This window comes from Callionymus lyra, chromosome 18, assembly GCF_982586985.1.
Source record: "Callionymus lyra chromosome 18, fCalLyr1.hap1.1, whole genome shotgun sequence".
NCBI classification, from domain to species: Eukaryota; Metazoa; Chordata; class Actinopteri; order Syngnathiformes; family Callionymidae; genus Callionymus; species Callionymus lyra.
In genome coordinates this window covers 13,238,134-13,254,071 of record NC_141835.1, presented here as the reverse complement: position 1 = coordinate 13,254,071, position 15,938 = coordinate 13,238,134, and the positions used below count along the sequence as shown (strand labels likewise).

At 36.0% G+C, this 15,938-nt stretch overlaps 1 protein-coding gene across 5 annotated transcripts in view; it reads right to left on the bottom strand.

Annotated features, from left to right (window-relative positions):
* Positions 1-503: 503 nt before the first annotated feature.
* dtnbb (dystrobrevin, beta b) overlaps positions 504-15,938 on the bottom strand; it is a 32,926-nt gene continuing 17,491 nt past the window's right edge. For 3 of the 5 annotated variants that reach the window (XM_087780572.1, XM_087780573.1, XM_087780575.1), the window contains 9 exons: positions 11,587-11,677; positions 10,268-10,356; positions 9,982-10,095; positions 8,071-8,167; positions 7,864-7,884; positions 5,066-5,225; positions 4,895-4,984; positions 4,776-4,820; positions 504-3,353 (listed from right to left, as the gene is read on the bottom strand). In XM_087780572.1, the coding sequence (XP_087636698.1) occupies positions 3,328-3,353; positions 4,776-4,820; positions 4,895-4,984; positions 5,066-5,225; positions 7,864-7,884; positions 8,071-8,167; positions 9,982-10,095; positions 10,268-10,356; positions 11,587-11,677 (733 nt within the window). In that variant the 3' untranslated portion in view covers positions 504-3,327. The remainder of the gene's footprint in view (positions 3,354-4,775; positions 4,821-4,894; positions 4,985-5,065; positions 5,226-7,863; positions 7,885-8,070; positions 8,168-9,981; positions 10,096-10,267; positions 10,357-11,586; positions 11,678-15,938) is intronic. The other 2 variants (XM_087780574.1, XM_087780576.1) reach the window with 1 other exon arrangement.

The window sequence follows — 15,938 nt, the reverse complement described above, 5'->3', positions numbered from 1 at the left end:
AGAAATATAATAATAATATATTTAAAATAACTTAAATAAGAAAAATACAACAGAGGGCAGAGAAAGTGAGCAGCAAAAAAAAAAAGAAGGAAATAATGGATATAATATATTAAAGTCGGACGAGGAAATGAAAATCAAATAAAACCTTATTTCTTTGATGGGTAGAAAACATGGAATAATAGTCACATACAGTATTTTCAGAAAACTCGTCAACTTTAAAAAATAAGTACTATTGACATAAAGAAAAACTACTGTATATTGGCATGAAAAAAAAGTCACATTAAAAATGATATATATATATTGTTGAAATAAAAATTAACCCTGAAAAAGTGAAACCGTTTTAGTTGCGAGTGGAAATGTTTTGTACATTAACTGAACTGACAGGAAGTGCGAGTCTAATCGCAATATTTGTATCATAAACAACAGAATATCTAACATAAATACTACACAATATTATACAGTTTGACTCGTGCGGTTTAAATCATAAAAGCATAACTCGGACGCATATTTTAAATCATTTAATATATTTCACATTTGATTTTTTATTTACAAGACAGTGGGTTGTGTGTGTGACATGAACTCATCGGTGGAAACAAAAGAAGCGTAACTATACAGAACACACACATTTATAAGTAACAACAGCAGAGCATCGTCGTCTTCCTCGCATGATTCTGAGATGTGTCTCTATCTATCCAAACATTGCAACATCCAAAAACCACAAAATGAACTCTTAAAATTAAAAAAAAAGAAGAAAAAAAAAGGGCCACGACAGCGAAACTTCATCCAGATATAAGTAAACATATACCTGTGATTTACATGACACGTTTAAGTTTGGCACGAATGTAAAGGCTTGAGCGTCAAACTTCCCCCCCGCCCGCCCGCCAGCGCAAAAATCAACGAAAAGCTCTACAAAGTCACGAAGAGGCTGTTTAGATAATCTTGTTTGCAGAACTTTTACAGCACTTTTACAAAACAGCTACAGGCACAAACTCAAGAGCCAAAAAAGAAAGCCATTTTTTTGTTGTTATTGTTCTTGTTGTCGCATCCAACAAGTTCCGTGTCAGAATTAAAAGGGAAGAAGACAAAAGACATTTATCGTTCACGGATAAATAAAAACAGTGCAAAAGTGAAGGTTTTTTCGTGAGCCATAACATTGATACGAGAGTTGAAAAAACAAACGACGACATCGACGACCAACGGAAAGATTCGTTTATATTCCCGACACAGTGAAGAAGGTGGCGACACCTTGTAGCTTATAAGACGAGCGAGTATTTAAAAAAAAAAAAAAAAAAAAGGTTTCCTGTGGTTGACGAAAAGCCACTTCCTTTTGCGAGCCTCACGTGTGATCAAAAATGGCGACTCCCGAAAGACACAATAAAAAATGAAGATTCATACGCAAAAGAAAAAAGACAAAACTTGGACGAGATTTCTTTCAGACGGAACGAACACACTTTTACAAACAAACCACGACATGCCTCACTGAATAGCACTTGAGCGAAAACTTATCGATTTCTGTTTGTTTTTTTCTGCCCTCACAGTTTTACACCAGATTTTTTTTTATATTCGAATGCATTAAATTGTCTACTTTTTTTTTCTGCATTCCCTGAGCACCTACTTTAACAACCTTTACTATAATAAAGCTATCGAAGGATTCTCTGCTCGTCCGGACAATAAACAATATAAAGTCTGCTCGCTAGCTAACCTAGCGCATCTATGCTAACTCCTACCGCTACACATCCTGAGGTGCTTGTCGAGGCTAAGATGCTAAAAAGCCGGACGCGCCAGCTGAGGAATTCTATTTGGAAGGAGGCACTGTGCTGTGGTGAGTGTGTTTCGATGCCCTTTGGGTTTTATTTTATTTCTTGGTTCGGTTCTGAAAGAAACTCCTTATTTCTGGTTCATTAGCCAACGACACAGCCCTCTTATTAGCAAGGGTGGCTAACACGGTAGCAGCAGCAGCACAGCATGACTCGGCAAGTGTGTTTACAATCACATCATGATCCGTTTGTCGTCATATTCTATTCATCCGTCGCTATATTTCTTCTGTTAAAGTTGCTTTTTGTACAGTTATCTTGTGCAGTAAATATGAAACAATCTTGGTGTCGGAGACATAGCCACGTGCTAACAACATTAAGCTGACGTCCTTTATTTTGAAGTTCTGGTTAATCATTTTATTTCCTTATTATATGTTTTTTCAAAGTTCAAATTATGGTATAAAATAAAATGTTTTCCTTTACAAAAGTTGTTTAAAAAAAATGAAATGTTATTTTCTTTAGCTAGGCTAGCTATTTCACCAGCGCCTACAAAAAGGGAAATATTTTTTCTTTTGCTATAATTTTCATCATCTTAAATATATATTTCGTCTTTATTTGGTTTGTTTATCAACTTAATCTATAATATTTTACTTATGTATGCTTGTTATCTCATCATAATCTTAATTAATGCTTTTATATAATCTTGTTTCAATTTAAAAATGTATACGATTACACTATTTGTTTTTAATATCGCTATATTTATTTTGTTAAAGTTGCTTTTTGTACAGTTATCTTGTGCAGTATATATGAAGCAATCTTTTTTATTTATTATTAGTTTTATTTCAGGAATAGTGAATTAAATGATATAAAATTCAATATTTTTCTTTTACAATAGATATAAACAATTAAAAGTTAGCATCTTTAGCTAGGCTAGCTTCTTCACCAATGCCCGAAAAAAGTAAAAATGAAAGTTTTATTTGCTAGAAATTTCATCTTTTTAAATATATTTAAACTTCATTAGGTCTGTTCAGTATTAGTAAATGGAGTTAATATTTTTTAAATCCCATCTGTGAGGAATTTAAGAGAAAACACCTGTTTCCCTGTTTCATATTTACCGCTCGACATACAATAATACGTGTTTTTAAACCTGCTTTGGTGCCTGTAAACACTCTTGTTTCCGAGCCACAAATGTTCGACACCCCAGCGCAGTACAGTACTTCAACGAAGACGTGAGTGCAATCCATGCAAAGAATGACATACATCGTAAAATAACTCATAATAAAAGTATCGACAGGGACTCTCCGATGATCTTTACACTATCTTACACACACACACACGACTGGACACAACAAGCTCTGCGGTCATGACGGACATTATTGGCTTGAACGCAGCAGTTTTTCGTTTTTCGCTGAAGGTTTTTTTTTTGCAACTTGCAAGGTGTGAAGAAATATTTTGTTCACATAGTGAAATCCTGTTTAGATTACAGCATGCATTCATCTACGAGCTAAAGTCTACGGAGCGAGAGGGTCGTCGGTTCTGATTGTTCCTGGTGTTGCACCTGCTTCGCCGGGTCTCAGTGCTTCGGGACCCTCATTGTGCCTGGAACAAACATCAAGTCATGTTTTATGAATTGATGGACAAGCTTTTTTAATTATTCAATATTGACTTTTTCAACATTTTTAGTTCAATTATTATTTTTAAAAAACATTAATATCCACATAAGTTTAAATAAACTAACATAGCTTTTAAGGCTTTATCCTCACAGTTTGGTTTGTAAGGCTTTTAACCCTTGTGTTATCTCAGGGTCACGGTGACCCGAAGGGCCCGGAAACAAATGTGTTTGAGGTATCCCTGGTGTCGTCGACCTCCACCGCTGCATATGTACTTATGGAAAGCAAGGGTCGTTCACATTGACCAAGAGATAACACAAGGGATAAGAAAAAACGAATTTGTTTCCGGACATCTGGGTCACCGTGACCCTGATATAACACAAACTGCTGGTAAAATCCTGGGACAGCCAATGAGCTAAAACCTTCAAGTGATGGGATCAAAATTTAAAATTCACTCGCCCTCATGTCGACTAAGGGTTGGGATTATTTTCAGAGTAATCTGTGTAAAAAATGTAACAAGTCTATATTTAAAGATTGTTTTTACCTTGTTGTTGCAAGGCTAACTGCTAGGCTAGCTTCATCTTCGTCCAAAAGGACAAACTTAAAAACATCCAAATACCTCCAAACTGCTCATCTGTAACGTCCATCTTGTGTTGAAGCCTCAACATTAAGAATTTTAAAAAAAGGAATGAAATAATTCCATATTTTCAACTTGTTATATAGCGGAAGCTGCTAAGCTAGCTGCCTAAATCCTGCGCACTGACACTTACAATGTGTTTCAATGAGGAAAGACTTCAGGCAGGAGCTGAAAGACTTACAAACTTAAAACATGGTCTTTTAAAGTGGTTTTAAGTGTCTTTTCGGACCAAAGATGAAGACGAAGACAACTGAGCTCCAGTCGCTACATTAAAATGAACAAACACTTTTGTCTACAACTCTAAAAAGGAACAGATTACTCTGAAACCAATTCCAACCCTTAGTCTACATGAGTGTCAGTAGAACATGAGTTTGAGATCCAGTCAGGAAACTTGTTTTTTTCATTTTTATGAAGCCATTTGAAATAAGCCCCTTTGGCAGGTGTATGCACTGTTTATGTGCTTTTTTATTTTTGCAAAAATATATCCCTTTTTACTTCATTTAGTGGTGCCAAACTGACAAGGGGTCAAAATCTTTGAGCAATCAAATTCGGGGCCTGAAAACAAATGTATGTGTGCTATCCCTTGTGTTGTCTCTAGGTCAGATTTGTTTTTTCAGGCCTGAGGGTCACCTTGACCCTGAGATAACACAAGAGCTTGAGAAGTTAGAAGGAAGAAGGAAGTCTTTATAGGTCATCAACATGAAGATTAATCGATGTGGATTTTGAGGTATGGTGGGTCATGTAAAATGGCGGAGCACTGGGTTCAAAACTCACCTCCGTTCCTCATGTTGGTGTCGTCCTCGTCTCCCCCGTCATCTACTGTAAGAACAGAAGCCACACTCTGGATGTGAGTATTGCACCGGAGTCACTGGAGTGTTTTCTCAGTAACTTACCCGAGTGTAGTTCTTTCACCAGCGAAGACATGGTGTTTGTTATTGAGTCAGCAGCCACGAGTAGATCATTGCGCAGATTTCTAGGTACACCTGGAGACATGGAGGGTTCTGTGTATTTACAAGAACAACCAAAAAGGACCATCGTCGATCTTCTTGATGTCGTGGACGTACCCTGAGCGAAGGCCTCGAGCATGTCGCCTCCGACGCCGGCCAGGCAGTCCTGGGGCGTGTGGGTCGGGGTGGACCCGGCCGAGGTGGAGCGGATGGGCATGGGCATGGAGCAGCCGGCGCCGTGGCTGGGCGAGGAATGGGGTGAGCTGCCGGACTGGGACTGAAACACACAACAACACAAACATCCTTCACTGATTTGTATTGAAATGATACATCACGAAACAACATGAATCTCAGGATATTTCGTTTTTTTCTGTCTGAGAAGAAAATGTTCCGTTGGTTTTAAATGCTGAGACGTCAAGTAAAGAACCGTCACTGGCAAAAACAAGGTTTTTAGAATAAATATAGATCATTTTTCGTGGATAAAATCTCATAAATATCAAAACAATTGTTTTAAAACAGTGCTATTTTAGATAAGAACATACAATTATACGACTTTTCTTTTCATTTGTTCCATCAATACATTATAGATTACTGCTTATTTTTTACCTTAAATTTAAATATATATATAATTAAGAAAATGATCATGCAATATATTATTTATATATATATATGTATAAATGTTTCGTTTTTGCAGACAAAACCCGAGTAAATATCAAAAAATTGTGTTAAACCAGGGCTATTTTAGACAAGAACATACAATAATACGACTTTTCTTTTCATTTATTCCATCAAAACACTATAAATTACTGCTTATTTTTATGTTTAATTTATATATTTATATATTGTTTTTGCAGACAAAACCGAGTAAAAATCAAATCAATTGTTTTAAAACAGTGCTATTTTAGATAAGAACATACAATTATACGACTTTTCTTTTGATTCCTTCCATCAAAACATTATAGATTACTGCTTATTTTTTACCTTAAATTTATATTTATATATATATATATATATATATATATATATAATTATAAAATTATCATGCAATATATAATTTATATATATATATATATATCTATATCTATAAATGTTTCGTTTTTGCAGACAAAACCGAGTAAAAATCAAATCAATTGTTTTAAAACAGTGCTATTTTAGATAAGAACATACAATTATACGACTTTTCTTTTCATTCGTTCCATCAAAACATTATAGATTACTGCTTATTTTTTTACCTTAAATTTATATTTATATACAGTATATATATATATATATATATAAAATTAAGAAAATGATCATGCAATATATTATTTATATATATATATGTATAAATGTTTCGTTTTTGCAGACAAAACCGAGTAAATATCAAATGAATTGTTTGTAAGCAGTGCTATTTTAGACAAGAACATACAATGATACGACTTTTCTTTTCATTCATTCCATCAAAACATTATAAACGACTCCTTGTCAAGTTAAATAATCAATTGAAAAACAATAACAACACATGAAAAGCCAGTCATTTATAGAATGAATGGAGATTTTGACAAAGAAAAAAAGGAAGCGTGTGAATGGAGCTTCTTTCTTATGGTGCTTCAAACATCTGTGCTGCAGAGAAACGTCCTTGAACTAAAGGACCTCTGGAGGTGATTTAGATTCAAACCATCACAGACGTGTGGCCGAGCTCTTAATCCGTACACCAGCAACAAACAGAAACAAGCTTTAAAAAAAGCAGCTCCTGTAATCCTACACTTGTGTGGAGCACCTTCACAGGTAATGAGAAGCATGTGTGGGTCTGGGGAGAGAAAAGGATCACTGTAGGTCTCTGGTCCTGGACCAGGACTGTGGCTCTGAGCCAGGCAGCAGATGGTCAACCAGACGATCCACACCGTAGTAGACGTTAGAGGTTGTAGAGACATGTTGGCTCGGGTTTAATAGATTCCAGCGACTTCCTGCTTCAGACACTTTATGAAGTTTTTATTTACTTCATAGAATTGGATTGTTTGACGCTGAAACCATGTCTTTGCATCAAATATCTGAATTAAGAAAATTAAAACTAAAAATTATAAAAAATTAAATAGTTTTTAACAATTTTGGGAGTATTTTTCTTGATATTTTTAGATTTAACTGCAACATAAATATATATAAACAATGAATTAATGATGAAACGTGGGTTAGAAATTATGATCTATGAAGAAAAATAAAGATACAATTAATAAATATGAATTAAACCTGTGTTTTTAATTGATATTTTTTGATATTAGAATATATATATGTTTTAATCCTTAGATAATGAAGATCATCATGATAAAAATGAAAGTTTATTTTTTACATTGTATATTATCTTTTTGTTAAATTATACATTCATATATAAATGCACATTTGAATCCTTAGATAATAAAGATTATCAAGATAAAAATAAACGTCTATTTTTATATTGTCTTTTTATTTTTATTTTATATATATATAAATGCACATTTTAATCCTAAAATATTGAGTTTTATCATGATAGTCTTTATTAACTATTTTTATAAATTTTTGGGCGTTTTTTTCGGTTTGATTTTACATACTTTTATATTATCATATATATATATTTTTAGTTTAATTAAAAACATGGCCTAGAACTTGCTTTATACACCGTCTCCTTCCATTGCGTTGCTGCCCTGCTTCTTAAGATCATCTTGAAACACCTTTTAAGGGTCATTTCTTCAAGAACGTTCTACTCAGAGTCTCTCCTGGATGAATGAGGAAAGTGAGAGACCCCGAAATACCCAAACCTTCCAGTCATATTTAAAATAATAACTTTTTAAATTGGTCAACTTCTCTTCCTGCACTTCTATTATAAATTAAAAAAAACTAAAAAACATCTGAGCATCGTACGCCGTGACTGGAGGTCAAGCACTGAATCAAAGGCGACTTACGGCCTGCTTCTGCTCCTCATCCTATCAGACGGCAGTGGTGAGCGGGGAGAGAGAGAGAGAGAGAGAAAGCGAGAGAGAGAGCAAATAAACGTGAGCGAGTGAGAGGAAGAAGAGAAGCGTTTTTGTTTTTTTTCCTGCATGCACCACATTCAACCAAAAACCCCAGTCAAGTCCTTCACTCAACACACATCCCATGATGAAGTTCACCTTAAGTAACCGCATGAGACCCTCCAGCTGCACCATCAGCTCCCGCCTGCTCTCCTGCAGCGCCGACATACGCCTCTCCAGCTCGTCCTTCCTGTGTCTGGACACAACATCCTTCATGAGACGCAATCATATAAAAATGATTGATGTTTTAAATCAAGAATAAAGTACGAAACAGGTGCTGTGTCTCAAATTGCATACTTCTCTTAATATACTAGAAGTTAGTATGCATCAGGATAGTGTGCATACTAACTAGTACGCAAATTTTCCACAGATAGTATGTCTCAAATCAAACACTGCTGCTACGCACCAACAGGAATTGACAGCTTCTTCTTCTACTACTATTTAACGATGGATGCAAGTTCGGAAAAAGAAATAAAGAAAATATATGAGAATCGAAATATTCGCAAGACGTGTCATCCTCCTACTGCTGCTGAAAATGCACCTGTAAGTATATGCATATATATGGATATGACGAAACGTCTGTTAAAACGTCATTAAGATGGAGCCGTTTAGGGTAGTTAGTGTCCATCGAACCATACTCATGCTGTGTCTCAAATCGCACACTAGCGTACTCAAAGTTAGTATTTTTAGTGCGTAAGTGCGTCTCAATTCTTAGTATGCGAAATTTAGTGCTCCATGCACACTAAATTGTCACTAAAACGCCCACAAAACTGAGTATGGATCGATGGACACTAACCACCCTAAACGGCTCCATCTTAGTGACGTTGTAAACGGAAGTTACGTCATATATATACAGTTTATGCATATATATATTCATATATATGCATATACTTACAGGTGCATTTTCAGCAGCAGTAGTAGGATGACACGTCTTCGGTGCTGATACCAGCTTAAATATCTCGCGAATATTTGAACTCTCATATTTTTATTTCTTTCTTTTTCCAAACTTGCAAAACGTGCTCCCAGCAGGTGGCGATAGTGTTCAAACACCTGGTTGCAACCATCGTTAAATAGAAGTAGAAGAAGAAGCTGTCGCATCATTTCCTGTTAGTGTGTAGCAGCAGTGTTTGATTTGAGACATACTATCTTTGGAGAATTTGCATACTAGTTAGTATGTACATTATCCTGATGCATACTAACTTCTAGTATACTAAGAGAAGTATGTGATTTGAGACACAGCATCAGTTTTGTGGGCGTTTTGGTGACAATTTACTGTGCATGGCGCACTAAATTTCGCATACTAAGAATTGAGACGTACTTATGCACTAAAAATACTAACTTTGAGTACACAAGTATGCGATTTGAGACACAGCACGGGACTTGGAGGTGAAACTGATACAAACACCGCCCTCTAGTGTCCACATGTAACACCTGCGCTACAGACCGTATTTATAAATGAGTCGTCAGTCATCGAGGATTGTTTAAGATGGTCCAAGACCAAACTATGTACCTCAAACATAGCGAGAAAAAGTGGAAGAAATCTGCCACCATCATTAAAAGAGTAACATCGAATCACATTTATAGATTCCCCCACTGCAAAAACTCAAGCAATTATTTCTGCAGACGCGTCACAACAATGGTGGGTCTCATTTATCTGTCCCACTTCTGCACCCTGGTGTTTATCCTGCACCTCCCTTTTGTCTATTTGTGTCCCCGAAATGCTCCGTTCCTCGTCAAATCCCCCTGATTTCCTCAGGCTCCGAAACGTCTCCTCTAATTGGCTGCTCTCGCGTCCGACTCCAGATAGATCCCGATACGATGGAGAAAAAAAACATCACTTTCCCTGCTGCGGACTCATTAAACTTCCTCGCGCTGCAGAGTCTCGCGCTTCAGTGTTTAGTCGTCGCTGCAGACACGGCTGTTCTTTCAATTGACACCCAAATAAAGTGTAGTTTCAGCAAAATACAGAACATTTTAATCTGAAATAAGTCGTATTGTTTGTTAGTTTACCGGAGGAGCCGCAGCTCCGTCAGCAGCGTGGGGTTCTGTTGGCCCTTCTCCGGGGTCGGCTGAGACGCCTGCTCGTGCTCCAGACGCAACCTCTGGATCTCCTGCAGGATCTCCCTGAAGAACATCAAGAGCAAGGTTTTGGAATAGAATCAGTTTCTGGTCAATAGTACGACTGGTATTTGTGTTTGGTGAAGGAGAACAAACACGAGAGATCATTGAGCCTCAAACAACATGGAAGTCAGACTCAAACTAACTTCCTGTTGGGTAAATACATCTTTATCTTCACCTGTTTTTGTTCTCCAGCTCTGCGATCAGCTGCTTTTGTTGTTTGTTGGCGTCAAAGTTGAAGCCCAGATCTGACGGAGGACATTGTTGCTGAAACAAGAAGACGATCAGAAAATTAAAAAATGAGCCCAAACTGTACTGTTTATATGTTGGATATACATCTATATATACATCTATATGTTGGACATACATCTATATATACATCTGTATGTTGGACATACATCTATATATACATCTATATGTTGGATATACATCTATATATACATCTATATGTTGGATATGCATCTATATATACATCTATATGTTGGATATACATCTATAAATACATCTATATGTTGGATATACATCTATATATACATCTATATATTGGATATGCATCTATATATACATCTATATGTTGGATATACCTCTATATATACATATATATGTTGGATATACATTTATACATACATCTATATATTGGATATGCATATATATATATACATCTATATGTTGGATATACATCTATATGTTGGATATACATCTATATATACATCTATATGTTGGATATACATCTATATATACATCTATATATTGGATATGCATCTATATATACATCTATATGTTGGATATTCTATATGTTGGATATACATCTATATATACATCTATATGTTGGATATGCATCTATATATACATCTATATGTTGGATATACATCTATAAATACATCTATATGTTGGATATACATCTATATATACATCTAAATGTTGGATATACATCTATATATTGGATATGCATCTATATATACATCTATATGTTGGATATACATCTATATATACATATATATGTTGGATATACATTTATACATACATCTATATATTGGATATGCATATATATATACATCTATATTTTGGATATACATCTATATATACATCTATATGTTGGATATACATCTATATATACATCTATATATTGGATATGCATCTATATATACATCTATATGTTGGATATTCTATATGTTGGATATACATCTATATATACATCTATATGTTGGATATACATCTATATGTTGGATTTACATCTATATATACATACAGTATATATGTTGGATATGCATCTATATGTTGGATATACATCTTTATAAACATCTATATGCTGGATATACATCTATATATACATCTAATTGTTGGATATACATCTATATATACATCTATATGTTGGATATGCATCTATATATACATCTATATGTTGGATATGCATCTATATAAACATCTATATGTTGGATATACATCTATATATACATCTATATATCTAATGCTAAAGCTAAGCTAAGGTTTACGAACCGTGGAGTTTCCCGCCTCCGCGGCCAGACGGGCGGCGTAGCGAGCGATGAGGCGATGCTCCTCGTCCAACCGGCTCGGGCTCTCTAGGACGCTGGAAGAATAGGATAGAAATGAATATCAAAATGAATCAGCGGAGGTAAAACCAGGATGGGGATCCAGGTCCTGGGACGTTCACCAAAAGTCTAGAGATGTCAAATGGGTGTGACAAGCGATGATTTGTGCGGCATATGGCGTGGACAGATGACGGACATATGCTCCATCCCTTCGGCGGGGCGGTCGTTCGTGACGCCAGGAGGAGAAATGAAAATGTTCTCCTGAAAGACGTTGATAGTAGACGCCGTTCATTTCAATCTGCACCTGTTGCGTTCTTATACCTGGAGCTACATAAGAGCTTAAATATTCTATTGGAAAAGACTAGTTTTATACCAATTTTGTATTAAATTCTCCAATTTGGGAGCTTTTACATGATTATTTTTTCATTACAGCAAGTTCAATTTCAACACTTTGATTTGGGTTTTGCAAGAAAAATATATATTAAAATAATAAAAATCAATTTTATTTTGAATACAATATTAAAATCAAAGACTGACATTCTATTGTCACTTGAATGCAGAGTTCATTCATTTATTTTCTACCGCTTTATCCCTTACTGGGGTCGCGGGGAGACTGAAGTATCATAGGGCGAGAAGCAGGGGACACCCTGGACAGGACACCAGTCTGACAACCATTCACACACACACTCATACCTAGGAACAATTTCCCCAAGTTATCAAGTTATCAACCTCTGTATGTTTTTGGACTGTGGGAGGAAACCAACATGGAGTTGATAATACATAACAAAACATGAAATAATAGGAAACTAAATGCAAGTTTAAAATAATATTAACTGAAGGAACAGAAAAAAAAGACTAATAGTTTGATTAAAACAATGTTTTGTTAACATATAACGGTATAAAGGTTCAAAGTTGGTGGAATTGTAAACATGAAATGGTGACATAACTTCACCATTTGCCGATGACACCATGAACTAATTGTCTGACGTCAAACGTTGATTCACTCGAGCTGAATATTCAGTTTCGTCAAGAAATAGGACACTCAATAATTTAGCGTCTCACCCTTCGGAGCTTAAACCTGTCGACGACTGACGCCGACGTTTGCTTGTAAAGATTAAAGTCGTGTCTGGAACATCAAGAAGCCGCTTCTGGCAATAGACCCTCGTGTCCGACTGTAACTCCTCCTGAGCTCGCCGTGTGGACAGAGATTCACAACCTTCCCTTTTCCTTGATTTACCGCGTTGGCGATTTTCCTCTGCTGCGAGTATCAGAAAGTTAATTAATCCAATCATTAAAATTCAATCTAAAAGCCGGCGATGGCTTTTGAAAAATGCATGATGGTGATTTGATTCTAAGGTCACGAGTCCAGACTACATGGACCTGCCAGATGATGGAGAATTAGCAACGATTAAAACGATTTCGGAGGCTCAACCGCCTGATATTTACGAGAAACTACACAAACTATTGTTTACACTTAAACATGTTGACAATGAACAATGTGTTTTTCTCCTGAAATGACTTCAGATCTGACTCAATTTATTTTGTTTGTGGCTTTGAAAAATATCTTAAATTGGTCACAGGGGGGTTGGGTCGGTTTTCCTCATGGTCTGTTTGTTCTTTAAAAATAATTTGTTCCCATTTTCCTTAATATCATGTCAACATTATTATAGTGTTTGACAAATACATGTCTCTAGTTCAACACTGCAGAAAACTGACCACAAACTGTTTCTCTAAACTTAGGAAAATGATGTCACAACAAAATCTGGACCTTATAATCCATGTGTTTATGTCCTTTAGACTATTGTAACAGTTTGTTCTCATGTCTTAACAAGAAGGATCTGTCTCGCCTGCAGTTCATACAAAACTCTGCAGCCATAATTCTGTAGAAGAACTTACATTTCTACCGATCCTTAAAACTCTTCACTGGCTGCCAGTTTTCTTTCAGAATCAATTTTTAAATTCTGGTTCTTACTTTCAGATCTATTCATGGACAGACCTTTCATCAGTGATCTGATCCAGACTTACATCACAAAAACCGTGACATAAACTACAATCATATATAATTACACACATTACTACTCAGAAAGTTTACAGATCAACAGACCTGCATGGTTTATATGACAGAAACACAACCTATCCATGTGATAACAAAATGTAATTTACTTATTTTCCATTATTGCTTTAATCAGGTGTCAATAATGACCACGAACCATCAGCACAGACCTTCAACGTCAAACCACCCGAACCATGTTCTAGTCAATGGAGGACGAGACAATATTTAGCATCATTTTCATCACGGATTTCTTCAAAATGACACTGATAAACTATGAGGTGTCGTGAAGTTTCATGAAAAGGTTGATGAAGCCGAAGCCTCAACGTAGAAACGGTGACACGGGTATCAAATCATAAACTTTTTGAAAAGTCTGTTTTTCTCTCTCTTCCTACTCCTTGTTCATTTCTAGCCAATATATAGTCGACCAATGAGGCGCGTGTGTTTCGGTCAGGTGATGTACGACTCGCAATCTTTTCTGAACGATTGTAAAGAGATACAACAATTTTATTCATACACAAATATTTATTGTACTTATATAGGGTTTAAAAATGTTCCTAAATTACAAACAATATAAAGTGTGGCTTCCTAATAGTATTACTCCGCGAGGATCACAAGTACAACGTAATACTAAGGTGACTAGTGCCGCGGCTTCGAAGTATACCAAAATGTTGACTATTTTTGAGCACCGTGATCCACGTAAAGATCACTAAGTACAACCAGACAATCAAAGCATTAACGTGCGCCGTATAGTCCCGAAAAGAAACAATGAATGAACATCGTAGATCATAAATCTCCTTTGTGTAACCGGTTACATAACGGTTAGAAGCATCGGTTAAACGTGTAGAAAAAAAGAATAATCGTTTTTTTAAACTAAGAGCGCCACCTACTGAGCTTTGAAAAACATGACACTGTGTCATGAAACCCCATCGAAAGTTTTGTGAAACCATCCATCGTTAATAGTGACTTCATTATCTTAATAACGAACGTTATATAAATGTAAGTAAATAAGTAATTTGTATTTATATAGCGCTTTTCCAGACCAGGGTCACAAAGCGCTATGAACAATCAAAACAATACTCAATAAAATATATACTTTAAAGGTCAAGATAAAACTGAGAACACAACAGGAGTTCCAGAAAATCCAGTAAAAGCCTGAACAAACAAAAACGTCTTAAGATAAATGTGTCTTTGACAAGCTTTCACACAGTCACACACACACTCTTAGGCGCACAACACTGAGCAACAATTTAAAGATACATTGAAGTCAAAAAGGTATAAACAACGTTATTAAGAGTTTTTAAATGGATGAATCTCCAGAGAAGGAGCGACACTGCAGTGAGAAGGAAGCTTCACCCTTCGTTGACCTACAGTATGGAAGACATAATATCTCACAGTCCTTCAAGTTCTTATCGCGTCCACATCTAGATCATCAGCACGAGGCAAGATAACGATGAAGAGAAAACGATCCGACGACCGTCACGCCGAGACAATCTGGCTCCAATTCTATCACAATCTTTTTGTGCTTTTAAGTTCCAACGTCTCAGATGAAAATATATGAGCGTTTTCCAAACCCTCTTATGTGGAATAAACTGAACAAATCCAACATAGCAACAGATTAGATCAAGAGATTTTACCAACATATGTAGGTGACAAAGAAAGGTTTCTAGTGCAACACTGCTAAAAACTGTATCTTTCAACTTAGGAAAATCTATAAACTCAGAAAAAATGATGTCACAACATGATCTGGACCTGATTATCCAAGTGTTTGTGTCTTCTCGTTTAGACTATTGTAACAGTTTATTTTCATGTTTAAACAAGACTGCAGCCAGAATTCTGAGCCGCTCTAGTAGAAGAACTCACATTTCTCCGATCCTTAAAACTCTTCACTGGCTGCCAGTTTCTTTCAGGTTCCATTTTTTAAGTTCTGGTTCTTACTTTCAGAGCTATTCATGGTCAGACCTTCCATCAGTGATCTGATCCAGACTTACACCCCAGCTTGGGCTCTGAGGTCTGTGGATCAGAATCTACTGATGGTTCCTGAACACACTTCAGGACCAGAGGAGAGAAATTCTTTCAGGCTGTTGCTCCTAAGCTTTGGAACGATCTCTGTGTTTGATGATCTACTGACTCCTTCAAGAAGCATCTGAAGACCTCAGACTCAGAAAAAATGATTTCACAACACATTCTGGACTTTATAATCCAAGTGTTTGTGTCTTCTCGTTTAGACTATTGTAACAGTTTATTTT